At 42.1% G+C, this 27,372-nt stretch overlaps 1 protein-coding gene across 1 annotated transcript; it reads right to left on the reverse strand.

Annotated features, from left to right (window-relative positions):
- Positions 1 to 69: 69 nt before the first annotated feature.
- Positions 70 to 26,628, reverse strand: hyou1 (hypoxia up-regulated 1). The gene is made up of 24 exons (XM_074672826.1): positions 26,421 to 26,628; positions 25,566 to 25,641; positions 25,378 to 25,471; positions 23,271 to 23,349; positions 23,024 to 23,178; positions 22,722 to 22,798; positions 22,438 to 22,619; positions 19,288 to 19,403; positions 18,293 to 18,479; positions 18,064 to 18,198; positions 17,673 to 17,755; positions 16,759 to 16,891; positions 14,267 to 14,451; positions 13,733 to 13,871; positions 13,225 to 13,282; positions 11,420 to 11,496; positions 11,125 to 11,286; positions 10,865 to 11,031; positions 10,690 to 10,777; positions 10,339 to 10,595; positions 10,166 to 10,250; positions 5,435 to 5,696; positions 5,237 to 5,341; positions 70 to 1,671 (listed from the first exon to the last, which is right to left on the reverse strand). The coding sequence occupies exons 2-24, from the start codon at positions 25,633 to 25,635 to the stop codon at positions 1,622 to 1,624; spliced, it is 2,946 nt and encodes a 981-aa protein (XP_074528927.1). The 5' UTR covers positions 25,636 to 25,641; positions 26,421 to 26,628; the 3' UTR covers positions 70 to 1,621.
- Between the last annotated feature and the right edge of the window lie 744 nt (positions 26,629 to 27,372).

The raw sequence follows: 27,372 nt of genomic DNA on the forward strand, positions 1-27,372 counted from the left end.
TAGATGTATCTAATACAGTGGCTGATGAGTGTTCAAGCACGAAGAAGTTAAAAACCAACAGATCTCTTTATTAACAGCTTCAACACACAGCATCATTTTCATCTCATTCCTAAACTCTTGATTTTTCTCCCAGTCAGCCCTTCAGATGACACCGAGTGCAACAAACACAGAAGCACACAAAGACCCACCCCCCAGTCAGATCACCAGTAGTGACAACTTTAACACCACCAGGTTTGGCAGCTTCTGAGACTTGTATATATATGGAGTTGAACCAAAAAAACATAACACATCCAGGGCTGAAGAACAGATGATGAGCCTCAGAGAGTAACAGTGGTGCACACAAGCTTTATCTCCTTCCTTAACAGTGCAGAGGACTCTTTATTTGTCCTAAATTAAGTTTACTCAATGCTCTTTTCTCGCTCATTTCTCTGATACTTCACTGATAAAACTGTCTGAGGAGAGGTAACTCAGTGTGGTTTCCCAGATCGATCATTACTTATCACTCAAATTATCTGAATCTCATTTAAATGTGGTCGCAAGAGTCTTTGGAGTCTGCTCCCTCTTTTTATCATCCAAAAACAAATAAACAAATTGAAACCTGTCAACCAGATTTAAAGTATTCAGGTGAGGAAGAGTTTGAAGCCTCTCCAAGCGTTATTACCTTAACATGTTTTTCCTGGCTTCAGTGCTGGACGAGTCTGCGTGAGTCAGAGACGCATCAAGCAGCTTTAGCCTTAAAAAAAAAACTCAAGTTGACCAGTCACAGAAAAGTCAGGGAGCTATCCAATCACATGTTTTTACAGAGCAGCGCAGCCAGTTGTTACTCCTCTAAAGTCAGAGTGTTCTGTCTAATGGTTGAGAATGCTTTGACAAATATTCAAGAAACGCTTCCTCGAGCTTTGTTATCACACAGAGAATGATTAAGGCCACAGGATATTTATTTGGAGGGAAAAACAATGTATTTTTTAATTCTGACTTTTTGCTGATTTTTGAGACTAAATGAGGAAATTCAGGACAAAATATTCCTTTCATAAATCCTCCAGCTCCTCCAATCATTTTTTTTTTCTGTGGCCCTGATTCTCGTCTGTTCTACATTAGAGGTTCTTTAGACTCTGGGGTCTGTGAGGTGCACCTTAAACGTAGAGGTCCAGGTTTTATTGATCAGCCCACACACCACCACATCCTCCACACAGTGCTCTGAGAGGCAGCGACAGTTCAGGTGTACAGGTGACCTTCCATCAACATACAGCAGAAGTTAAAGATGCAAAGATGAAAGAGAGTCCAACAGCTTCCAACTCCTCACAATGTTCATGTAACTCGAGTGTGAGCAGACACCGCTGTCCTCTCTCGCTCTCTGACCCCGAATCTGTCTCCGTGGTGTCCGAGTGTCTGTTGATAACTGAGGAGGTGAGCAGCACAGCAGGGGGTGGTGAAAGGGGGGTAAGATGAGCAGTTTTTGTTGGTTAACCAATGAGGTTCAGACGGTCCAGTTACCGGGGACAAAAAAAAAACAAAAAGTAAAAAATGAAAAAAAAACCAACAGAAAAACTAAAGTGAGAAGGAGCTCAAACATTTAAACACTGTCAATAAATATAGTGATTTCTTCTCCAGGTTCCAGCTGTTATAATTCATCGTCTATGTGGTTTTCAGGTTGGGCCTTCTCTGTGGGTCCTGAGGATGAGGAGGCAAAGAAAAGAGAAAAGAGGGACATCGTTTAAGGATGCTGAACAATATTTTAAATCAACACCAAAATAGAAAAATAGACAAATCACACATAATTCAAACAAAATAAAACAACAGCATAAGCACACATCGAACCCAAACTTAAAGAGATTAACCAAGAATTGGGCGTTGAAGGGTCAGAGCAGTTTTGAACAGGAGTGGAGGTCAGTCAGGTAGGAAGGGGCCCTTTTAAACTGTAAGCTGTAAGGGATGGAAAGCCAATGAAGATATTTGAGGACGGGGGTGATGTGGTCACGGGAGCGGGTGCAGGTGCGGAGACGTGCAGCAGAGTTGCATGATGTACTGTAGTTTATGAGGACTTTGGAAGATGTACCATAGAGGATGCTGTTGCAGTAATCTAAGCATGATGTGATGAATGCATGGGTCAGTGTTCCGGCAGCGGAGAAAGCGAGAAATGAACAGAGGTGGGCTGTTTCTGAGGTGGAAGAAGGCTGTTTTAGTGAGCTGGTGTTGAAAAGACAGGCTCCTGTCAAAACGATTCCAAGGTTACAGATTTGAGGTGCAGGAGATATGTTTGAGTTATTGAATGTGAGACTGAAATTCTGAATGGGATTAATGAGGGACTTAGGGCTCATAATTACGAAGTTTGATCAGTTAAAGTCAAGTTATAAGAAATTGTGATACGTCATTTTTTTTTTTTTTTTTCAGTGAGGAAGTGAATGATTGTTTGTCTCTTTGCTAGGCGCTGCCCAAGTAGCTGCCTGTTGTAGCAGCTCTCTCTTCTTTGTCCGTTTCTGTGATTTTTTTCGTCTCTTTTTCGTCATCTTTGTATTTGGAGTGGATCATTACTTTGTATGGTTCATTGTTGGTCATAGACACCAAACTTTTTGTGGCTTCAGTGATATTTTTACTACTTTTCTCCTGTGTTTGTCTGGAGATCCCACATGTAACCATGGCTGCATTGTTTACATGTGAAATTAGCTGCTAGCAGCCTGTAGCATGTCAATGCTAACTAGTGTAGGGCTTGATGATTTCCCTCAAGGTGAGGAGGAGGAGGTGAGGATGACGTGCTGGTTCTCGGGTGTGAGTTGGGAGGTGACGACGTGGACCTGTCCTTCCATCCATTGTTGTTGGGAACATGGGATCTATCTCTGGTGGAATGGACGAGCTAGCCGCGCTAGCCCAGCAGCAGAGGGGCTGCCGGAGGGCAGAGTGGCATCGTGCTGTTCACGGACGTGGCTGACGGAGCTAACATCGGAAGCCGGCACCACATTGGAGGAGCTTCGCCTGCTGTGAGCAGACAGGATCCAGGAGACAGAGACTGAACAGACTGCTGGGGAGGCTCAGTCCTGGACCCTGTGGAGGTGGAGACTGGCTGGGCTGGAGAGTGGTGGACAGGATGTCGTCATCTATTTTCTTGTGGACCTTTTTGCACTTTCTATACACTTTCTTACTTTTGTTTTCTTAAATGCTGCTGTGACTCCTGAATTTCCCCTTGGGGATAAATAAAGTATTTTCTTTCCATCTTCTATCCATCTATCTATCTATTGTGGAGTGTGTTTCTGTGGTTATGGATATGGTTGAAAAGTAGAGCTGGATATCATCAGCGTAGAAGTGGAAGTGAAGGCTATTTTGACAGATGAGGTTACCAAGGGGGAGCCAGTAAACAATGACCAAGAGGGACCAAACAACAAACTCTGAGGGAGGCCATGAGCTGGAGGAGCAGTGCTAAGGCCCATGTATGCTCAACGTTAAATAAGGATCCAGATATGGACGAAGCCTTCTGTCCGTGCTCTGCTTTCATTTTATCCGTATATCTGCATGTTTCCATGAAACTTAAAGAAATCGTCAGGCAGTGTTGTTGTCACTACCCTATACGTAGCTCTAGTGAGACATGAAGAAGAAACAACAATGGTGAATTTTTTGTGATGTATTAAACAGCCTCATCAACCACCGCCTCCTACAACGCTGTCTCAGTTTTTGTCTTTTATGTTATAGGTACATCAGCAACACCTCCTCTACAGTCGCCATGTTTGTTTTGGAGTTTGTTGTTGTCATAAACTTTTGACTCTTGGCTGCACCCCCCAGGTGAATGTATTGGTTAACAGCAATGCAAACATAAAGGACAGGAAGTATGAGAGCAGTGACAGTATCATGGTTTGAAAAGGACATGTACATGTTGGTACATGAAGGTGTAAAAATGGGCAGTTGTTGATATAAATGAACTGTTGAAGTCAGTGAGGTAGGATGTCAGTTAAGAGAGTGCATCTCTGGAGATGTTGATGGTATGCTCCAGGCGGGAAAGAAGAATATTCTGGTTTATTGGATTAGATGCAGCGATGAGATTGAGGAGGATAAGAATGTTGAGGAGGCCAGAATGGAAGGACAAGAGAAGGTCGGGGATTTTGAGGAGTGCGGTTTCTGTGCTGTGCTGAGGATAGAAACTGAACTGAAAAGGCCCAAAATAAATGTTAATGGTGAGGTGGGACTTGATTTGGAGGGCAACAACACATTCCAGGATTTTTGACAGAATGGGGAGGTTGGAGATGGGCCAGGAGGATGGAGTCTAGGTTTCTTAAAGATGGGGGTAACAACTGCAAATGTAAAGGTCCCATATTATGCAAAAATCACTTTATTAAGTCTTTTAGTTAAATTTGTGGGTCTTTGGCTTTCCTCCCAGCCCACAAAATGTGATATTTAATGACAAAACCTGTACTTAGTAGTGCTTATGAATGTAAAATCCTGACCTAAAACGAGCTGTTTGGAATTTCCGGGGTTTACTGACGTCAGCGATTCCTTTTTTTGACAAATCAGGAGCAAGTTTGGTCTGATTGGTCCATCGGAGCAAATACCCCCGAACCCCCTCCCCACCCACTCCTCTCCTCGCATCTGGAGAGAAATCTCTCCAGCAACAGGGAGAGTGTGGCTGTTTTTGGCTCATTTACATATAAAGGTCACACACCCTAAATCAGAGCGTTCTGAACAGAGGGGCTCTGAGAGCCTGGAAACAACGCTGCTGTGCTTGATTTATTGGCTTTTTGGACCAAAACATGTTACTACCATTTCATGAAGACATCAATGATCCATATTAAACTGCAGAAAAAGAGCAGAATATGGGACCTTTAAGATTTTTGGGGACTTGGACCAGACTGGAAAAGGAGTTAATGATTCTTGTCAGGGAGAAGGTTTCTAACCAGGATGGCTGGGTTGGGGTCAGGAGTACATTTAGATTTCTCAGGCTGCAGTGATGGAGGACAGTTCAGCTGGAGTTATGAGGCAGGGACTGGGTGTTAAGATGAGAGGGGTAGGGATGATGGGCTTCTCGTACTTCTGATCAAACTTCATGTTGCAGTAGAAACCTGAACCTGATTTTCAGGTTTTTCAGTATTTTCAGTTCAGTTAATTAATAACTATGAACCTTGTCGCTGGTCTGTAACCCTGAAACAGGTCAAAGTCTCGGACCCAGGAATTAAAGTAACGCTTCAGAGTGGAGCAGTCGTGTTGTCTGTCACCTAAAGCTCTCCGTCACCGGGGCCAGGTTTGGGAGACCGACCTGTTGTTGTTTCTTCTGTTTCCTGCGACTGACTGTCTGAGTCTGTTTGTGCGGCGTTCTCCTCTGTGGGCGGGGCTCCAGCCGGCTGTGCCTCCTCTGGGCTCTCTGTGTGAGAATAACAGCACTGGTTAAAATCCTCTCTCCACATGTTTCAGGGAGAAGTTCATGACGGTAAGTGAGTGTTTCTCTATGACCCACCGCTCTTGGTATCCGTGCTCTCCTCTGCGGGAGGGATCACCTTCTCCTCCGTCGTCTCGTTGGCTTTGCTGCTCTTTTCGGAGCTGGTGCTGTTCTTGGCTTTGGGTTTGGCTTTGGGTTTGGTAAATTTAGCTTTGTTGAGCAGGTAGTTGACCTCTCGATCCAGCAGGGACAGTTTGGACTCGATGTCCTTGGACAGTAAGATGGGTCGCTCCTTGGGAGAGCGTTTCTCCTGCTCTGCTACGGTTTCATTCTTCCACGTCTGAAGGGTACAAATAAGATCCAACACATGAAGTTAGTTCACTTTAAGGAATAAGAACGGACAGATTAATGAACTAATGTGCTCAGGAAGGCTGACATTTACACATTTACATCATCATTGTGATTCAAAGCGGACAAATTTATAATTAGGCTGGGTGGGTTTCCTGGGTGGGTGTGGTTCCTACAGTCATTCTCAACCAGTGTTTCTCATATTGGGGTTCACGGGCCACAAGTGGTTAACCATGGCTGTGAGTAAATTTTTTTTTTTTTTCACAGGACATTTAATGTGAAAAAAAAAGAAAAAAAAAAGACAAATCAATTTCACTGGGACTCAATCAGAACAAGAGAGGGATAGGGTTAGGGTTTTAGCCCTAACCCAAAGATAAATTCTTCCCATTACGTCTGAGGTTGATGGGTGAGTAGACCTATCTACACAAGCAGTGCTATTTCAAATGGCTGTAATATTCATGATACTGTTGAAGGAGAGGTGTAGAAAATTATTGGAAAACATTGTAACATGTATGATGCACGTTGTGACTAAGGGGAAACATCTGGATTAGAAAAATGAGGCCTATGCCGAAGGTTCAAAGGTTGTTGTTTATTCAGAATCCACATGAGGCTGGATTGTTAGAACCTGAAACGTAACAAGGACCCACCATGTAATACAAAAAAGTAGTGAACCTGAAATGTAATGTCTTGAAGATAATGTAAAAAAAAGTGCTGAGCCCAAAATGCAACAACCGACCTGAAATTTAACATTTTAAAACATTTTGGGCAAAAAGTTATTACATTTTGGGTTTTATTACATTTTTTATTGCATTTTGGGTTGTTGTCAAATTTTGGGCTGTAACATGGCTGCAGAAAGACCTGAAAACATGTACACACCGAGCAAAACAGACCAACTTCTAAGGAAATAAATAAAAATCATTTATGGAACGCAGATGGCCAAGTGGTTTAGGTCGCACTCCATGAGGTTTGCTGTTCCAGAAGGCGGCCTGGGTTCAAGTCCAGTCTGTGGCCTGTTTCTCACATGTCACTCCCCACTCTCACCCTGCTTCCTGCTCTATCCACTGTCCTCTCCTCTCTGATTATTAGCTGTTATTAGGTGGATTCTGCACACAACTTCCTGTTCTACCTGATTTGTCTTACGGCTAACTGACAAAGCATTGTCATGCCGGTATCCAGCAAAAACAGAACAGTTGTGTATCTGCTAATGGAGCAGGGATGCAGCTGGATCACAACAGTGGGGATCCAGTGAGGTGACACACTGACTTGAATAGAAACCTATCTGTGTATCTGTGCTGTGACTAGAGATGCATCTGGTGTATTTTAGCCGTAGCATGATGAGAGTTTATAATATAACAGTTTGCTATCTGGACTGTTGTTCTGGGGCAGTTCAGCTTGAGGTCCAAGGGGTCCTTGGTCTGAAACAGTTTGAGCACATTGGTCTAAACCAGTGTTTCCCAATCCTGGTCCTGGGGGACCCCGTGCCCTGCATGTTTTAGATGTTACCCCACTCCAGCACACCTGATTCAAATGGATGGCTCGTTATCAGGCTCCAGCAGAGCTTGACAACGAGCTGATCATTTGAATCAGATGTGTTGGAGTCAGGAAACATCTAAAACAGGGGGTCCTCCAGGACCAGGGTTGGGTAACACTGGTCTAAACAGTCAGTCTGTGAGAAATCATCCTCACAGACTGACCCAAACTTTTTTTCAGGTGACCCACATTTTTGGGGAAACAAGCCATGGTGACCCAATCCAAATATGTCGTCTGTGATTTAATTGACAGGATGAAAAAGGATTCTTTTATCATATTTTCACATCATATTACATCTTTTGTACCAGCTGACAGGCCTAACATATTTGACAAATGCGTTACAGCTTTGTTAGGCTTACGTTCTGAAAATACTTGCGTTTTTACTGTGCGGGTTAGCCTGCTTGCTTTTCAGAATTGTACCCAGTCTTGTGATATTCAGGACAAGATATTAAGATGCGATGTTCATCCAGAACAAAGGTAAAAGCATCCGTCCATGCCTCTTTTTCAGCCTGTTTCTGCAGCTGGTGTCTGTTCAAGATCCAGCAACGTCTTTGGACTTTCAAACTCAAAAGGGTTTAGTATCTGACTTCAAATCTATCTTTTGGAAACTAACGATCAAAGTAATCAAAGGGTCAGCTCTTTCATGTGTGTGATGGTGACACAGTGACAGTGTTTTCCTCTGAGTGCTGTAAAACAGTAGGAAAGATATGTTGGTGTGGCTTTGGTTGTTTGAGCAACACCAGATCATGGCTTCAGACTTTTGAAAAGCAGTTACATGTTTCCAGTTACGGTAAACATTGTGGTGATGATGACCCTTCACAATGAAAACACAACAAGCTATGACAGTGTGAGGAGCCAATCATCAGTAAACAAATAGGTGAGGGGAGACTTCCTCTGGTCAAGGAACTCGTGACTTTCGTGTAAACATTTTGAAAAGTAATTTGGTGATCCATAAAAAGTCTCTGGTGACCCACCTTTGGGTCAGGACCCAGACTTTGGGAATGACTGATTTAACCCTCTCAAGGCAGACGTTGCAGATTTGCAACAGCTAATTGCTAGTTACCTAATTACTCCACATGCACATTTTATGAGCCTTTTTTTTTCTCTGAAGTACCACTGCAGAACTTTGCAACAAACAGTTTCCCGCTATTTCCAGCAATTGGCAGAGCTGTGTCACTTCCAACATGGCTGCCTCCTTGGTTTCACTGAAATGCATAAGATGAATCCTGAATGTATATAGATACAGTACACGCCCAGGGCTTGACATTAACACCGGCCAACCGGCCAAATGCGGGTGGATTTCGGCAGTGGCTAGTAACTCCGTCGCTCCTATTAGCCACTTTGGCGGGTTGAATTTTATGTACACGTTTAAATGTAGTTTTCTCAAACGGCATCTGAAATAATAAACCAACTGCAATATAAGACCACGTCTAGGCTTTACACCGATCATATCGGCTATATCGGATCGGCCGATATTTGGCATTTTTTGTAATGATCAGGATCGGGCGTCATGTCATAAATCACCAATCAATCAATGACGTCACGGTCGTGTTTAATCTGTCTCATTTACTCCAAACTAGTTTCATAGCATCGCCATGTTTATTTGTTTGTAACCGAGAACAAATGATTCAGGATTAAAAAAACTGTTAATTTCGTGGATGTATATGAATGTTTTGAGGCAGCTTCGTTCTATTTGCACTAGAGTTACAGTCTGTGAGTGTTATTTTATTTTAAATGCTGCAGTATGTTTGAGGCAGCATTACTATCTTTAAATTTCAGCATTTACTTGTTACAGGAAAGTAATTAATTAAAATAAAGTAATTTAATTACTATAAGTTGAGCTAATTATTTTTGTCTTGGGTTATATTTTTGATTGTCCAGGCTGAACTTAACTGAACTTGTCAGTCCTTTAATGCCCTCCAGAGGTCATTGATGTTTAACCCATGTATCTCTGTCAGATTGGGGCATGGCAAGATTGATACTCAGGAAACAGCACATAAGTATATAAGTACATATTGCTCCTCACGTGATCGGATCGGTGATCAATTATTGGTTTATTTATACTCACTGATCGGTGATCGGCCCAAAAACTGTGATCGTGTAAAGCCTAACCACGACACTACAACTCCCATGAGTACTGCCTGCATAAAGCGTTTGCTCATCATTGGTCCATTCGTGGAAGACTTTGGGACGTCACTGCTGACAGAGGTCAGATCAGACTTGGGTGAAAAGATTTAGCCACAACACCCCGACAGTGTCTCTTGCTGAGTTTTTATCTGTTAAATTAATCCCCTTTACCATTTTATTATAAGCAACAACAAACTAATATTTTAATTACTATGTCTTAATAGACTGCATATTTTCATATGAAAGAAGCACAATGTTACACACAATTTTATCAGAGCTGAATACCTGATTAAGGACCTGTGGATTTTAACATTGATGTAGTCTTGTTTTGAGTGTGCATAGGGGTCATTTACATTTAAAGAGGTTGTAAATCTTTTTTAAGTAAACTTTAGCATGTCATCATCGGCTTTAACCATATTGAACATAATTATCCAACAACAAATTGTGGCCAGTGAAAATACTGAGTGGCTAGTAACTCTGGGATACCACTAGCCACAGTGGCTGGTGAGCAAAAAAGTTAATGTCAAGCCCTGTGCGCGCCAATTAGTAGATTTTATCTCCTGAGTTTTTTACTAGGGGTAGCTTTATAACAATGTTGCAATATCCCAGAATGCATTGCACGTGAAGGTTTCTCTCAAAAAAGTCAGATTAGTATATAACTACCCCATATGATATTTTTCCCCAAATATCAGATTTTTTCTGTCACTAAAACTTAATTTGAGCCTGAAAGGGTTAAGATCACTTAATGCTAGTCTCCAGTGTTTAAACACAACACACACTGACGATGTAGTCATCTCCACCCACCGTTGTTTCGTTGATCACTTTTTCTAACAGATTCAGCTCGACTTCAGTGAAGATCTGGTCGTCCTCTGGGATCATTTTTGCGCTCCTGTCAGAGGGAGACAGCAGACAGTGAGCTCAGACCTGCTGAGTAGACACGTGGTCACCAGACATTCATTCTTCTCGTCCACACTCACCTCAGGAAGAAGCTGGAGGTGTTGAGCATGCTGTCCAGCGCAGCTAGGCGGTCGGGCCACTTGCGTCGCTCCTCCACCCTGAAGAACATGTCCTTACACAGACTCTTCAGCTGCGACAGCTTCTCTCTCAGCTGCTTGGTGGAGGCCGAGTATCCCTCCTCGTCCATCCACTCTGAGGCCTCGCTCAGCTTCCCTGAGATCTGCTCCTTCTCCTCCTCAGACACAACCAGCTGGAAGTCGTCCTGGTAGAGCTTATCCTGAACACAGAGCACAGAGACAGGGTCATATCATAGAAAAGGATGTATAAAGAGTTTAAAGAAGGAGAAACAGGCAGAGATGAGTGATGGGTACCTGTGTCTCAAAGATAAAAGCTTCCAGACTGTTGAGTGACTTCTCTCTCTCCTGTTTGGCAAGGTCTCTGTTTGTTAAATCCTGTAACCTGAGGAGACACACAGACTCATTTTTAGAGATTTACATTTAGAATAAACTAACAGGCATGAACAGGAAAAATAAATCTCTGCTGTACTTCTTCCTGGAGGTGGTGACTTCCTCAGCGGAGGGGTCGAGGATGTCTTTGATGACCAGCTCCACCGTGATGTCTTCAGAGATCTTGCTCTTTTTCTGAGGTTTGGCCTTCTTCTCTTCAGTCTTCTCCTCCTCTGTGTTTGCAGGCTTATCTCCCTCCTTTTCCTCCTTTAACAGGAGACATTTGTTAAGTTTTAAACCAAGTCTGCAGCATGAATTTAACCTTTTCCTCAGCCTTCACGGATTGTCATCTGATCCTACCTTGCTGCCTGGCTCTTCAGTCTTTTCCTGAGTCTTCTCCTCGCCTGCTTCTTTCTCTGCGTTGTCTGGCTTCTCGCCAGCGGCCTCTTCCTTCTGAGCATCCTCCTTACCCTCCTCTTCTTTGCCTTCCTTCCCGGACTCTGGAGGCACCTCCTCCTCGTCCTGGACAGAAGGGATCAGAGAGTAAAGTTAGCTGTGATCACAGGCTGGGCTTTCCATGTGTTTCTCTGACAGAGAGGTGGAGACCCCATGACTTCATACTGTTCACATATGCTGTGTGTGTGGCTGAGCGTACCTGGACAGGTTCAGTGGTATTTACAGCAGGTTCTGAAGATCCTCCTCCAAACAGAGTAGAGATTGTGTTACCCAGTTCTGAAAAGAAGCAGAGAGACCGCTCAGGTGTGACATACAGCAGGTGAGACTTCAACAGATGAGTCCAGGGACATGTAGAAACCTCTTCTCTAAACTTCACACCATGTTTATGATTTCCTTTGTTTAATGATTTGTTTCTGGAGCATGAGTAGCTGATAACCAAAGTATCAGTAACAGTTGGTGTAGGCACAGGTACAGGGGGGTAATGTGCTTTTTCAGTCTTTATTCTGTCCCTCTGGTGTCCTCGTACTATCTCCACATGATTTACAGCTAAAAGAAAATCCCTACTTTTCTCACTTTGGTGTTTTATAAAACTCTTATTTCAGCCTATGTCTAAAACACTTTGTTTCAGATGCTGTCTCTTTAAAGTGATACTCCAGGTTGGAACAAGTTGGGTCCTATCACAAGGTTTAGGGCAGAAATTACCCCTACAGGAGTGTTTTTGTGCAGCAGAAGCCCAGGGCGCACGCACCAAACACCCCCTCCCTGCTCCTCTGCAGGTTTCCTCTGCACTCAGACGGGGCCATATTTTACTCGACCAAAAACACAAATAAACGGACTCCTACCGAAAAAATCTGATATCTGATATGCCAGGCGATATGGCATTCTATCCATATCTTGATATTTTTAGGCCTTGTGAAGATATACAATATATATCTCGATATTTTGATTTGTCCTTGGGATGTTGTTTTGATGGGTACAATTGGACCAGAATGGCAACGCTTCATTTGTGTATTGATATTGATTATGATTATTCATATTAGTTTTCTATCCATTTTGGTGAATGAACACATTGGACCTAAATCTATTAGAAAAAAAACAGAGTAGGAAAAAGGGTTTTTTTCAATGTGGAAACCAGAGACATGTGCAGCGATTCATTTTTATCACTTAGAATGCAAATATAAATAGTAATTTTAAAATGCTAATGTACGAATTTAGCAACTAATACCGTTACTTATTTGCATTAAAACAGGAAATTGCCAGGTATTTTAGTTCAACTATTTACAAAACCATCAGGTGTCAACAAGAATTTAAAGTAAAACTTCCACGTATCTCATTGCTCTGACACACAAATTACACTATGTACTATACACACTACTACACACCAACAATATAATCCAAACACGTGAAAAGTTACAAATAGATGATGCGCATGTTGTAACCCCCAGAACTTCCCCTCTCTCTTAGCAACCGTATGATTTTTTCTGATTGGCTGAGGTGGCGCACTTTTGGCCAGTAGGAAAGGAGTGTCGTGTTTCTCTGTTGTTTTTTTAATCTTGCCGGCACTCTGCTCAGGTGCAACCCCTATTAAAGTTTCATCCTGCACCAAACGCCAGACAGCACTCAGGAAATAGGTTTTCGACAGTCTGTTTAAAAGATATTGAGTGCTCCATTCTTTGATTCTCTCCATGATTTCATGATTCTGTCGTCTTTTCTCACGACCACGCCGCTCATTCTCTCTGAACTACTGTGGCACATCTTTAGTTTGAGCGTGAACTGCCTGAACTTTCCTGACCTGCAATGTCTCTCCATGCCTCTGTCATCTCACATCTTCTTCTCATATCCATGCTGATCTCTCATCCAAAGGGTGCACTGCTCTCACCCACAGTAGTTTACAAGCATGATTTTGATTGACAAGCTTCACCAGACCAGAGTCTGCCTCCCCCAGCTGAAAAACATAACTGACTGACTCATGGAGGTCAAAGCTCACAGATGTGTCAAACTTACTTGTTAATGTTGATTCCTCTTCTTTCTCTTCCACTATGGTTTCAAAGACAGATTCCACCTGAGGACAAACCACAAAGGAGGTTTAGATTTTGAGTCTCAGGGGGAAACTGACTCCCTTAAATCAGGGACTGTTCGCTGACACAGTTTATCTGCTTCTCTGCACAGCCAGGCATTTCCCTAAATCTGTCCACAGCTTCAAATGTGTTCTAAAGTGGGTGCTTTTTAAAGCACACCACATCTACCAGCTCTGGAGGCTTATAATGAAGCTGCAACAACTGAAATCAAAGCATTTCTAGTAGTTGTTGATTTTTTTCAGATGTTAAAGGACACCTGAATTATTTAAAGTGAGAAAAATCTACCTTTGAAGTATAAAAAATGTTGTTTTTTTGTTTTTGTCTCTTGAGCTGAAACATTTTTCTTATTTCAAGCACTGTCTCTCACACACACACAAACACACACACGACCAAACACAGGGGGAAAGCTGCCTCCGTGGATAAGCAGGACTGACCCGGTCCAGCAGCAGCACTCCGCTCTCATCCATGTTGAAATGAGCTTTGATGCCTTTTGACTCTGCGTCCGTGTGCTTCTGGAAGCTGCTGCCAACACCAGACAGTTTGACTGTGGTCAGGTTCAGAGAGCCAAACACGCTGCAAAGAGAAAAGAGAGGAGATCAATCATAGACAAAAACAAACGTCCAGCCTGAGCAGTGCTGACGCAGCCCGGCAGATTATCCCATCAACATGGCATCAATTACAAACCACTTTCTGAGCTCAGGAGGAAAATAACAACAAAGCAGACACACACTTCAGCTCCAGGGAGAGGAGAAAAAGATTTCTCTTCTTTACTCTTCAAAATCTCCTCTGCTTCCCTCAACTCCCATGAGTCACTGCAAAGTGAGAGCTTTCTTTGGGTAAACACAGAAAGTCTCATAAAGCTGTGAAGAGCACTTTGGGCTGTCAGACCAAAACAGTCCGATCACACAACATCCTTCACTGTCTACAGACTACTTGGGAGGAAAGCTCCAAAGCTCCAGTGATCTCACCTGATCTCCTCTGGACTCAGGAAGCTGAGGTCGCCGTAGTTGATGTCGAAGGAGAAGTCGTCGCTGTAGCGGTTGAAGGTGATGACTTTGCGCTGAGGATAAGGTGCCATCCTCTGGAAGAGGATACGCTTGTTGTGTTTGAGGGTTTTGACCCCGTCCTCCTCCGACTCACGGCTGAACTCCACCTGATGAAAGAAGAGGTTCTTACTACAGACCTGACTTTGTTCTGTTAAATCTTATTTTCATTACCAAGGTAAGGTTTTGATAAATTAACTATGTTCAGAACAGCGAAGAGCTGCAATTCATAGTGTCCACTTGAGGCTTCATCCGAAAACCACAGACACACCATAGAGTGTGTAATTAATGGCCATAGTCTCCCTGGCTTCACCCATCTGTTTCTAAAACAGACTTTTGAAGCAAATTGGCCATCGCAGCCATACTGGTAGTGACAGGGGGTTCGAGTACAGCTATAGGATGCCCATCAGTCAGATAGCCTGAGCTGTGCCTCTGATTGGGCAAACTCACAATCTGAACTGTGATGTTTTTTTGAAACAGGCTGTAAATAGGTTAATTTCCAGAATAAAAACAGCTTTTTTTGCTCGATGTTGATGTGACGTCCAGAGCCAGCCTGAAGCAGACACTGAGAAACAGCAGATTTCCTCATTGTCTCATATTCTTAGACTGGAGGTTGCCCCTTGGTACAAACTGAGCCCAAAAAAACTTTGACAGCATTAAACAACATATTAACAGATGTATGTATGTATGTATGTATGTATGTATGCATGCATGCATGTATGTATGTATGTTTGAAATTGTATATATGTATTAGGGCTGCACGATTATCGCAATCGCAATGTCAGCACATGCAGTTCAGATTTTTCTTCATGATAACTAAGCAAGTCTGTAGACTCATCATGACACAACTTTTTTTATTAAATCGCAAGCACAATATTGTCCACCTAATCGCAAATCGCACCTTTTCCCCAAATCGTGCAGCACTAACATGTATGTATTTATGTATGTGAGTTGTTTATATATATGAATGTGCATGAGTGTATCTATGTATTTATATATGTTAATTTGAAATGATGTCTGCATTGTAAGTCTGCCGAGGGCTCTCTTTCCCACCTTTTTTGGACATGTCCAAGGCTTCATATCTTTTGGTGTGAAATATTCAGCTGGTTTTCTGGAATGTATGGTTGTGTGCTCAAACCAGACCCTGAGACGGCATTGTTTGGGTATTCTTCATCTCTGTCTAATCAAAGTCTCTCTGCAGTGCACAATTATGTATGGTATGGTAATTGCTAAAAAAGTGATATTAAATCTCTGGAAATCTGAAACTGTGCCCCTGTTTAAAACCTGGTTAACTGAGCTCACATCAGTACTGCACATGGAGAAAATAAGATATAGTTTGATGGGCAATCTTGCTAAGTATTTTAGCATTTGGCAGCCCTTTATTGATTATCTTGCTCGATTTGACACAATGTCTAGAAAGTAATGTATCTGAAGCCAACCATTCATCCTTATAAACACTTGTTATAGAAATATTGAAGTAGTGATGCAATATAACAAAAGATCTAAGCCCTGTTTCGTATGTGTGTATTTCCTTTATTATGTGTATATATACTCATGTATATGTGATATTATGTGTGGGTGTATTTATATATGTGTTTATATATATGTGTATATATATATATACTTTTTTATTTTTTACATTTTCGTGTTTGATTAAGCATTGAAAACCTCAATAAAAATATGTTATACCAATGACATATAACAATGATATATGCATGCATGTTTGTATATATATGAATGTATGGTATGTATGATTTTTATGTTTGTATAATTGCATGTATGGTATGACTGCATACATGGTATGAATGTAAGTATGAATAGCTGTATTTATGGAATGTATGTGTGTACCAGTGTTATGTATGACTGTATGTATGGTATTTATTGTAGTTTGGAACTTATGCTTGGAATGTATGTATAATATATGTATGTATGTATTGCATGTTTGGATTTATAAATGCATTTATAATACAAACATACATGCATACGTGCATGCATGTATGCATGTATGTATGGTATGTTTGCATGTATGTGTGAATTGTACGAATGTTTGTATGCATATGTGTATAAACATATGTTCAGTGGTGTATGTATTTCTGTTTAAACATATTTGAATTATGTATGAATATTATGTATGTTATGTATGTCTGCTATGGTATAACTTAATGTATGGAATGAATGCTGTGTATTCATGCATGTATGTTACTTTGTATGGATGTGTGTATGGTAAGGTATGTATTTATGTATGTATGCTCATATTTGTATATATGTTTGTATGCATGTATGTTTTTGTATGTTTATGTATGTATGTATGTATTTACACGTATGTATATATGAATGTATGTATGTATGTATGTATGTATGTATGTATGTATGTATGTATGTATGTATGTATGTATGTATGTATCAGCTCCACTGACCTGGATGGGGAAGACAGCTGCGTCTCTGACCAGGAAAGGCTTTACTTTGAAGGCCTTACTGAGGGCTGCAGCCTGATACACGGCGCCCATAGCTGCTGCCTCATCTGCATTGATGTTCTTACTCAGCTCCTCTCTGTGGAAGAAAACACCTTCAGCACATTTCATGTTTCATCCAAACTACACACAGAGAGGACAGAACTACAGAGGAGGATCAAGACCACCAGGTAAATGAGACCATATGAAATCTTTTTTTTTTATTTAATTTTGACTTGAAATCTATAACTCTGAGGTTAAAATCCCAAATCTGTGAAAACCGTCAGAAATTCAACCTTTAAGAAGGGGAATTCTGCTAAACATGGACATAAAGTGACAATACTGGATTTTTAGAACAAACATGCTGATTTTCAATCCTATGCCTGTTCATAAGTTGTAGAAATCCCCAAATCTGTCTGTAACTGATCAAAACACTCTGTTATAAAAGCTGCACAAGATCTTCACGAGACTTGCTGAAATGTTGTGGTCATTACATCACAGTTTCTCAACTGGTTTATAACATGTTGGAGGGGTGGGCCTCAAACACCAAGGTCTGCCTATAGCTCCACCCCAACAGGCCTTCAGATTGTTGGCCTATCAGAGCAAAGGAGGTTTGTGGAGTAGGGAGTCTTAAAGAGACAGCAGCTTCAAGGGATGAAATAAGAGCTTTAAAGAGTGAGGCCCCACAGGGACTAAATAAAATTAAGACCAATAAAAAGGCCAATACCCCTTCTTTAAAGTTGTTAAAAAAAATGATTTTAATGTCAGAAAAAAGTTTTATGGCCTTTTTCAGTGGTCTTTATCCTTTTTACACCATAAAGACACAAAGTGGAATCACATTTTATTTCACAGGTTACAGGTATTAATCAGGGTCCACTTACTTCCCCACAGCTTTGAGAAGGACTTCCTGAACCTTGGGGACTCGAGTAGAGCCTCCAACTAGAATCACCTGTTCAATTTCCTCCTGTAAAACACAGGAAATAAAAAAATCAATGAATACACAGTGCTTATCATCTCAGAAACAACTTCCCAGTTCTGTGCCAGTGTATATAAACAGATCCTTAAGATTTAAACTGGAGTGAATACTTTTCTTCACAGAGCTGTTCAGCAGCAGAGAAAGAAGGCGAGAGGAGGAAAACAGAGCAGGAGCAGCTGCAAAGTAAACTGAAGGAAACAGAGTGATCACGAGTGAGAGGGCCGAGGAGAGAGGAGAAAATGTCATCAGAAAGTAACAGGGAGGCCAGCTTGTATGAGACATGGAAGGATACTTACCAGCTTCATCTCTGCAGCAGTGAGGGCGTCCTGCACCGGGCCAGGGACTCTCTCAAAGAGATCCGCACACAGCTCTTCAAACTCGGCCCGGCTCACCTTGGCCTTAAAGTCGATGTCATCCATCAAACCTTCAACCTGAGGAATCATTTATTACTGAGTTGATGCTCCGTTCAAACAGTGAGATCATCTGGACTTCGTCAGGTCTGTGTCGCGACATCTCTGGACTCACCTGGGCCATGAAGTCCATGTTAGCGCTGAGCACAGTCTTCAGTCTCTGGGCCTCTTTGAGGAGCTTGGCCATGGCCCGGTGGTTCTCCCTCACATCTTTCTGGCTCTTCTTCTGCTCGTTGAACAGTTTGGCCAGATGGTCCCGGAGTCTCAGGTCCATTTCGAAGCCCCCTAAGCCTCGGTCAAACCTGGAGAGGAGCACAGTGAGTCACTGGTGCCAGCCCTACAGTCAAAGAGGGTCAACAAGCAGCTCACAACAACTTCGCCAACAGGGAAATATCACCAGGACCTCCTAAAGCTGCATTACGCTGATGAAAATCTGACACCATGAAGGTGAGCTTCAAGACTCTGAGCTCCATCAATCCAGCTCATCCCCCTGGGTGAGATAATTCATCAGGATTAAAACATCTTCTCTACCAATCAGAGCCAAACCAACTGACCCTCTGAATTCAGATTCAGAACATTTAATGTACCCTTGCGAAATTCAGTTCACAGTAGTATAGGGATGGGTACCGAATTAGGTACTTTCATAGGTATGAATGACAGCGAATTCTGTCAAAAGTACCGGGCATGTAAAATGTAAAATCAAAATGTACTGTGTTAAGGTACCTAAACGCATCCTTGTGACTATGAGGGAGTGGAAGAGTTGGCGATTTAATCACATTTGATTATTAAAAAAATGATATTTTTTACCACATGAACGCACAAAAGTACTGAAAACGGGTACCGTTGAGCACCAGTACAGATTGCCAGGTACCAGGAATCAGTACTGTATCGTTTTAAATGTGAAAGGTACCCCTAAGTTAGTAGGTGCTATTGTATTGAAACACACGTACAAGACAAGACAAAGAGACAACAATGCTTGGGCTAAAGCTACAAAGAGTACAGCCCCAAGATCCTAAGACAAATAAAAAACAACAAACAAATAAGAATACAAGTACACCAAAACTCTCTGGCCTTGCCTCTTTAATGATGAAATATGATTCAGAAACTTACCCGACTCCTCTGATCTGGAGCTGGGGCTGGGTGCCAGCCTCTTTGGTTTTCACCGTCTGATATGACACGATGGTGGCAGAGGTGCTGCCAGAGCCCATATCATAGAACATCACATTCTGGAGAGAAAGAAGAACAAACTCTCAGTCACAGAAACATTCAAGTCACATCAAAAATTTCACAAGATTACTGAGGAATACATGTAGCGACAAGATAGAGATTTTCTTTTTCGTACCGTCCACAGATTGGTTTAAATCCAGCTGTAATACTTCCTAAAACCTCTCTGATCAGGCTCAAACTATTTTAGAGAACCATTAGAGCCCCTCTCAGGTGTGAGAGTGGAAACGTGCTGAGTCCTCTCACCTCTTAAAGCCTCTGCTCTCTGCAGGTGTGACAGAGCCTGCTGTACTTGGGATGTCTGCTTTAAGACGACCACAGAAAGAGTTGTTTTCCACAGAGCATCCTTTCTACAGAACGGTTTAAAAAGGTTCATTTCCTTTTTAATGACAGCCGTTTGGGGCTGTGCAGGCTTCACAGCCATGCACTCTGCTGGGGGTGCTGCTTTGCAGTGACAGTGTTGTTAGCCTGGCTGTTTTTAACCATTGAATCAGTCGACTGTTTGCAGTTGCTCTCGTTCATTCTCTGTTTCTTGCATCATTTTACTGTTTTTTAAAAAACTTGTCAGATTTTTCTCTGGTGCTGTCTTTGATCTTTGCCCTCTGCCCAGTTGCAGAGAGTTGTGGACTGTTTTTAGCTGGTAGCTCTAAAGCTTGAACCCTGGATATTTAAGGAGGCTGTGAGGAGGATCTGTTTTAATTGGATTGCAGCGACACCTTTGGCCTGGAGTCTCACGCTCACTATCACGAAGACCTAACTCTTAACAAGGCATGCGTGTTTGTTTTGGAAATGAATGGAGATCAGAGCTTTTTAACTCAACTTTTCTTTGTTCAAGACAACTTTTTACAGGATATGAGACAAGGTAAGGTATTCATCAACAGTTAGGTAGAGCTACAGTTTGAAACATGACAACAAGCAAACTTTGTCAGTTTGTTCCGTAGTTTAGTAGCCGGCTTTATTTAGTGCAGCTTGCAGCCTGGTGCTCTAAGATACAGTATGTCTGTAATGTTTAGCGTTAGTGAATCCTGGTCATGTCCTGCCAGTCATCTACCAAGCAGAGATAATGTAACCTCACTCTTCATTTCATTGATAGACTCTAAGTTTTGAACAGACCACTGTAAAGTGGAATTAACATTTTCCCACTCAGTTCAGCTCATGTTCTAGCCTTTAGTTTGTGTTTGAGCCTTCAGCCCATGTTCTACCATTAAGCATGTGTTTTAGCCTTTAGCCCCTGTCTTAGCCTCAAGCTCATGTTTAAACCTATTGGATGTGTTTTGGTCGTTAGTACCTGTTTTACTGTTTGGCCTGTGTTTTTACCTTTAGCCTGTGTTTTAGCCTTTAGCGAGTGTCTTTGCCTTCAGCCTGTCTCAGCCTTTGGCTCATGTTTAAGCCTTTAGCTCCTGTTCTAGCTTTCAGTTTGTTTTAGCCTTGAAATGATACTCAGGGATGGAACAAGTTGGGTCCTATCACAAGGTTTAGGGCAGAAATTACCCCTACAGCAGTGTTTTTGTGCAGCAGAAGCCCAGGGCGCTCGCACCAAACACCCCCTCCCTGCTCCTCTGCCGGTTTCCTCTGCACTCAGACGGGGACATATTTTACTTGACCAAAAAGACAAATAAACGGACTCCCACCGAAAAAATCTGATATTGGTCTGCATTCACGCTTCATTTAGAGAATTTTCAGCGCGTTACTTTCACACAAACACAGCTAAATAAGGCTCTAGTTCTCATCGAGTCGTAAAACAGTGCTACCTCCGCTGCAGAGCCACAGCTGGCTACGAGGCACTCACCACTTAGTGTATCAGTCCGCGCGCGCGGCGTGCCAGATATAAACAAACGCAGGTAGTCTGCCAGGACGAAGAGACACGATGAGAAGTAGAGCCTTATTTAGCGGTGTTTTTGTGTGAAAGTAACGTGTGAATGCAGACCAATATCAGATTTTTTTGGTGGGAGTCCATTTATTTGTGTTTTTGGTCAAGTAAAATATGGCCCCGTCTGAGTGCAGAGGAAACCGGCAGACGAGCAGGGAGGGGGTGTTTGGTGCAAGCGCTCTGGGCTTCTGCTGCACAAAAACACAGCTGTAGGGGTAATTTCTGCCCCAAACCTTGTGATAGGACCCAACTTGTTCCATCCCAGAGTATCACTTTAAGTTGTGTTTAAGCCTTTAGCTCATGCTGTATCACTCTCCCATTTATTTTTCTTCTGCTCTTCTGTCCTTTTTCTGTCTGACAGGCTCCAGTGTCCACCACCACAACAAAATTAATCACAAAAATTGCTTTCAGCAGAGAAAAACACAAATCTCTCTTTTCTCTGCTAAACGTCATTAGCCGGTGTGGTGTTGTCATAGAGACACTTATGTGCCGTAAATCAATCCAGTCCAGGAAGCTATGAAGTAGTTTTTACTAATAACCTGTATAAGTGCTGATAATCTTATTTTAAAGCGTGGATTGGAATCAGGCATATAGGGAGACTTTTTCAAGACCACTAAGAAAGTCCTCACAGCCCCTTTAAGATGCACATATGACGCAGGGGGGACAAAAATTAGAAGGGACGAGAGCTGGAGCCAGACAACGGAGGCTTTTTGAAGAGGATATATCGGTTGTTTCTCCTCTCATTATAAACAGCACAAGATCTCTGCTAAATACGATGGAGGAGCTAACAAGACCAGCATGGGGTCATACAGAGTTTGGGGGATGCTGTGTGGTTTGCCTTACAGAGACGAGGCTGGATCAGGATGTTCTGGACCACACTGTCACCACGGTCAGCCTCCAGACTTTCTGACAGGGACTAAATCAAGATCAACTTACATCAGAGCTTCAGTTCAGAGATCATTCAAACTATTCTGCTTATCTTATTCAGTATATATTCTTACTTATTTGTCTGTTTTACTACTCTGACATTCTTATTTTACTGTGTATAAGGGAAAACTGTGATGAAAGCTTGCCCAGAGTCAGAGGTCAGCCCTGAGACAAAGTCCTGAGTTCAGGAGCTCTCGTGGCTTCATGTCAAACAGATAAACGTTGCCGTGGCGCTGTACCTTAGCCGTGTTGTCGATATCTTTCCTCCTGAACACACCGTAGTTGACGGCCACTGCAGTGTTGTCGTTAATCAGCTGGAGAACTTTGAGTCCAGCCATCTGAGCCGCCTGCAGCACGGCCCTGCGCTCCGCCTGGTTGAAGAAGGCGGGGACAGTAATGACCACGTCTTTGATTGGCTGTTCTGTGGGGGAGAGAGATTAAAGTAAAAAAAGGACAAAAATAATTTTATTATCAACAAACTCCATCATGACGGTGAGTTTAGCTTCTCTCTCTGTCCACAGACCTGCAAAGTCCTGAGCCAGGCCGCGGGAGTAATTGAGCATCATTCCGAGGAGCTCCTCAGGCATGAACTCCATTTCTCTGAAGAAAGAAACAAACACAAGGTCAGGCTGTGAACTGTGATGAGATCCTGAACGTCTACACCAGAGGAAAGAAGAGCACGACACAGTCTCTGACCTGAAGCAGAGTCTAATTAACAGTCCTCACTGGAGGAACTTTACTACTGAACAAACACGTGTGTGCACTGTGCATGTGTCACAGGATGAGGACTGGGTCATGAACCAGGATGCAAACACAGCTGCTCACTCTGAGTTTTTGAAGACCACTGTTCCTCTGACTGGATCCTTCTGCAGCTGGTGCTCTGAAAAACGCTTCTGGTAGAGCGCCACCTGGGGGTTGTCGTAGTTTTTGCCCAGGAGACTTTGGAGGTGTCGATAAACGGTTTTGGGGTTCTTCACGGACTGAAATGTAAATGATGATGTGCATTAACTGTTAATGACACAGCACTGGAATTTAAGATTAAAGGAGGAAGATTTGTTAAGGAGGATCTTACCACTCCCAGAGCGCTGTCTCCAAAGAGCCTCTCATTTTCCTTCAGACACACAGCTGTGGGTGTTTTCCTCCTCGACTCCCTGAAGAGAAAAACAACACACACACACAACATTCCTTCATTTTTGTGTCTTGGTTGTCCATGGATAAAGTATTCTTTACAAAGAAAGTATAGATACACACACCAGCCACTTAATCAGGTTCACGTGTTCACCTACACCTTAACACAAATATATTCAGCCAATCAGATGGCAGCAGCTCTGCAACATCCACAGTGAGGACAAGCTGCTGCAGTTCAAACCGAGCATCAGAATGAAGAAGAAAGATGGTTTAAGAGACTATGAACATGGCATGATTGTTGTTCTAAGTATTTGACAAACTGCTCATCTACTGGGATTTTAACCCACACCCATCTCAGAGAGCAGTAGTTCTGTGGGTGAAAATGCCTTGTTGATGCCAGAGGTCAGAGGAGAATGGCCAGACTGGTTCAAGCTGATAGAAAAGCAACAGTAACTTAAATGACCACTCATTACAACTGAGGTCTGCAGAAGAGCAACTCTGAACCCACAACACGTCCAACCTTGAGGCAGATGGGCTACAGCAGCAGAAGACCACAGCCGGTGACCCTCCTGTCAGCTAAGAACAGGAAACTGAGGCTACAGTTCACACAGGCTCACCAGAACTGAAATCATAAAAGACTGAAAAACGTCTCCTGGTCTGATGAGTCTGGATTTCTGCTCCACAATCAGATGGTCTGCTCAGGATTTGGAGGAAACATCATGAAAACATGGATCCATCCTGCCTTGGATCAACACTTCAGCTGCTGCTGCTGCTAGTGTAACAGTGTGGGGGAGATTTTTTGGCAAACTTATAAAGCTCAAATCATCTCAAACTGGTTTCTTGAACCTGACAATGAGTTCCCTGGACTTCACAGTCACCAGATCTTAGCCCAGTAGAGCTCCTTTGGTAAGTGATGGAGCAGGAGATTCTCTGCAGCAGCACACAGACAGATTGACAGATTCTGCTCATGCATGTCATGAGCAGAATCACTACGAAAGGTTTCTAGCAGAGGTGTGGTAAAATATTGATAAGGCAACACATTGTGATACTTTGATATTTTAACTCTCAATATTGAATTTTTTGTTAAAATAAAAATTAATATTTCATGTGAGTTGGAAGTACAATACGTCTTCCGCACCAACACTGCAATAGGTGGCACCATAGAGCTACTCTGCTGTATGTTGCCTATAAACTGTATAATAAATATATTCTCAAAGTATATTTAAAATATTTTATTCCTAAACTTGATTATGTGAGTTTTGATGCCGTAAACATCAGTGTTTTCACTCTGTTCCTGGGTCAGTCAGTTTAAAACCATTTTAAAATTAACTTTTACTTTGTAGTAGACTGACAAAATAGTTATCATAGTCATGTTTTGCACAATATTAGATGTTTTATGAGTAACATTGGTCACACCATGTGACATTTATCAGTTTTCACCAGATGACTATTTCTTTCATCCAGTAATTTTTTCGCAACATTAGATTAATGCTACAGCAGTTTAAGAGACAAATCTGACACGTTATGTATCCAAGTTAAGAGTTTGTATGAAACACTGCATCTGACTTTCATTATTTCAAATACAATAAAAAAGAAAAGTTTTCAGTCAAATAGTTAACTGGGTAGAATATCGCAATATATCACAATGTCATTATATTGCGATATTATTGTATCTTGACCCAAGTATCGTGATACGTATTGTATCGTAAGGTTCTCGCCAATACTCGACTCTTGTTTCTAGCATCTTGTTGAATCTATGACATTGAGAATTAAGACAGTTCTGAAGTTAGAAGAGAGTCCAACCTGATACTAGCAAAGTGGATCTGAGAAAGTGGCCACTGAGTGTATGAACTGTATACAATTGTTGTTTTACATCAAATGCAAAGAAAGCAGCAACAACAACAATGTGATATCAGCAACCTGCCCTGCAAACAATGAAGATAAGATGAAGTCAAACTAATTTTTATTGTAGAGTCTCTCAGGCCTTCGTCAATTTATTTCACCCACTCTTCTTTAGTCTGACAAACTGAAGAGAACTCATGGGTACTCACTTATTAAGAACTATCTCCATCGGCACACCTGGTTTCACTATGGCCATTTTCATCCACTCACTGCCCAGGTCCACAGACATGACAGCTACAGACACTGTGAACACAAAGACATGTGAATCATTAATCTCTGTATGCCTGAGTGTACTACATCTAAGGCTTTGTGTCAAAAAGTGGATGGATCAGATTACCTGTGTGAGAAGGCAACATGGCCAGAGCAAGGCAGAACAAAGAAAGAAGCTCCAGCTCCCTCCTCCCCATGATGAGCTGTAAAGATGGAGAAATACACATTTAGAGAACAATATTCTGGATCCGTCTCAAACCTCATGGAAATTGGAAATATTTATTAGCCCTGTACTCTGAAAAGTTTCCTCCTGAGTCTTCACGTCACATGGATGTTACAGCTCAGTGCTTGTGTTTGATGTGTGGAAGCAGGTGCGAAACAAGTTTATTATGATCCCACTCTGATGAATGCACACTCTCTTATTGTGTCTCCAGTAACTCTGACCCACTTAAAGCCTGTGAAAGTCCACTGTGATACTGTGCCATGGCCTGTGCCCGAAGGATATGCAGATCATTGAAAACACCTGACCCCACCTACAAAGGTGTAGCCAGGTTCAAAACACGTGGCGTTAGTATAGGTGTTAAAGCTTATTTACACAGAGTAACCAGGCTGAAAGCAGAGGAGAGAGGTAACTTCCTGTTTGGAGAATGCATGAAAACAGAGCTGAAATAATGACAAAGTAAATGCAGATCTAAAACGGTGATGCTGCACAGAGAATGAACTCTCTAACTTAATGAAATCATTTAGACAGAATAACCAGAGGACATGTAACAGATGTGTAATAGCAGCTTGGTTAAGCTACCTGCAGCAGCATCCGGTAACATTACATCAATAGCCTGTTAAATTCCCACACATCTGCACAACATGGGCCACCTCCAGGTCAAACAATAAGGCTGAGAGAGAAATATCTGGAAGACAAGTTGACAGCTAGTGAGCTAGCTCTCTGTGATACCCCTGGATGAGACAGACTCCATGTACTTACATTTAACCGATACAGCTGGGGTTAGAGGAGGCGTCAGGCAAAGCGTATTTCTCCGGTAGGCTGTACGGTTTCTAGTTTTCTGTCTCTGTTTTAAATCAAAGCCTCTTTGTGCTCACTCTCGGTAGTTTTTAGTCCCTTATCACCGGCTCGCTCTCCACAGTCGGGCCCGGACGCGGCGTCTCCTCATTGGATCCACTGAGTGGAGCCGCTGCCGGGTCAATAACGGATGTCATACACCAGGAAATCATTGAGTGTTTCCGGTGAGTATTTCAGCTTAAAGAGACTACGCAAGTCACTGCAGTTAAAATTAACCACTAACTCGAGTCATTTTACATTGAGACTAAATTTTTAAGGCTTAAAAATTGTCACAGATTGATTATTTTATGGTTTGATATCTTCATTCATTCTGCGAAATATGTTAGAGCTCTTATTTTGAAAGAAATATTACACAGTTCCGGAGGAAACCTCCAACAAACATTACAGAAATAGCGATGACGCTCCAACCAAAGCTCCGCCCAAATGGCTCCACGCACTGCTACATGGTTGGTCCACGTGAAGTGAGTGACGACGCTATTTGATTTTTGTCTGCATACGATTGGTCCACGTCCAGAAGTGGGCGGAGACTTGATGATGACATTTCAGGTAATTTAAAGTAAAAACACATGCTCTATCTTGACTTCTTTTTCTCCTATCAACTTGAATTCACTTTTCTGATGTAATTTTTTTTTTTTTTTTGGCTGTCTTTTCCCTGACCAACCTTATTTGTCATGACAGTCTTTACAGAAGTTAATCATCCAATAAATTTAGTCATTAACAATTTATGCAGCAACTACATTGTAGTCAAAATAATGCAAATTTTCAAAAATTGAAGACATTGACAAATTTTCATGCCATTTGATAATCTTGTTATTTCATAGTATTTTTTGAGAATAAATCTTTTTGAAAAGAATAA

The sequence above is a fragment of the Halichoeres trimaculatus genome, unplaced genomic scaffold, assembly GCF_033239565.1.
Source record: "Halichoeres trimaculatus isolate MK-OKI-2021-1 unplaced genomic scaffold, fHalTri1.1 fHalTri1_scaffold_6, whole genome shotgun sequence".
In the NCBI taxonomy this organism is placed as follows: Eukaryota; Metazoa; Chordata; class Actinopteri; order Labriformes; family Labridae; genus Halichoeres; species Halichoeres trimaculatus.

Coding starts and splice junctions, on each gene's coding strand:
- hyou1 (XM_074672826.1), bottom strand. CDS start 25,635: ATGGGGAGGAGGGAGCTGGAGCTTCTTTCTTTGTTCTGCCTTGCTCTG. Junction 19,404..22,437: donor ATATCGACAACACGGCTAAG/GTACAGCGCCAC, acceptor CTTTCTCTCCAG/AATGTGATGTTCTATGATAT. Junction 14,452..16,758: donor CAGCTGTCTTCCCCATCCAG/GTCAGTGGAGCT, acceptor TTCTTTCATCAG/GTGGAGTTCAGCCGTGAGTC.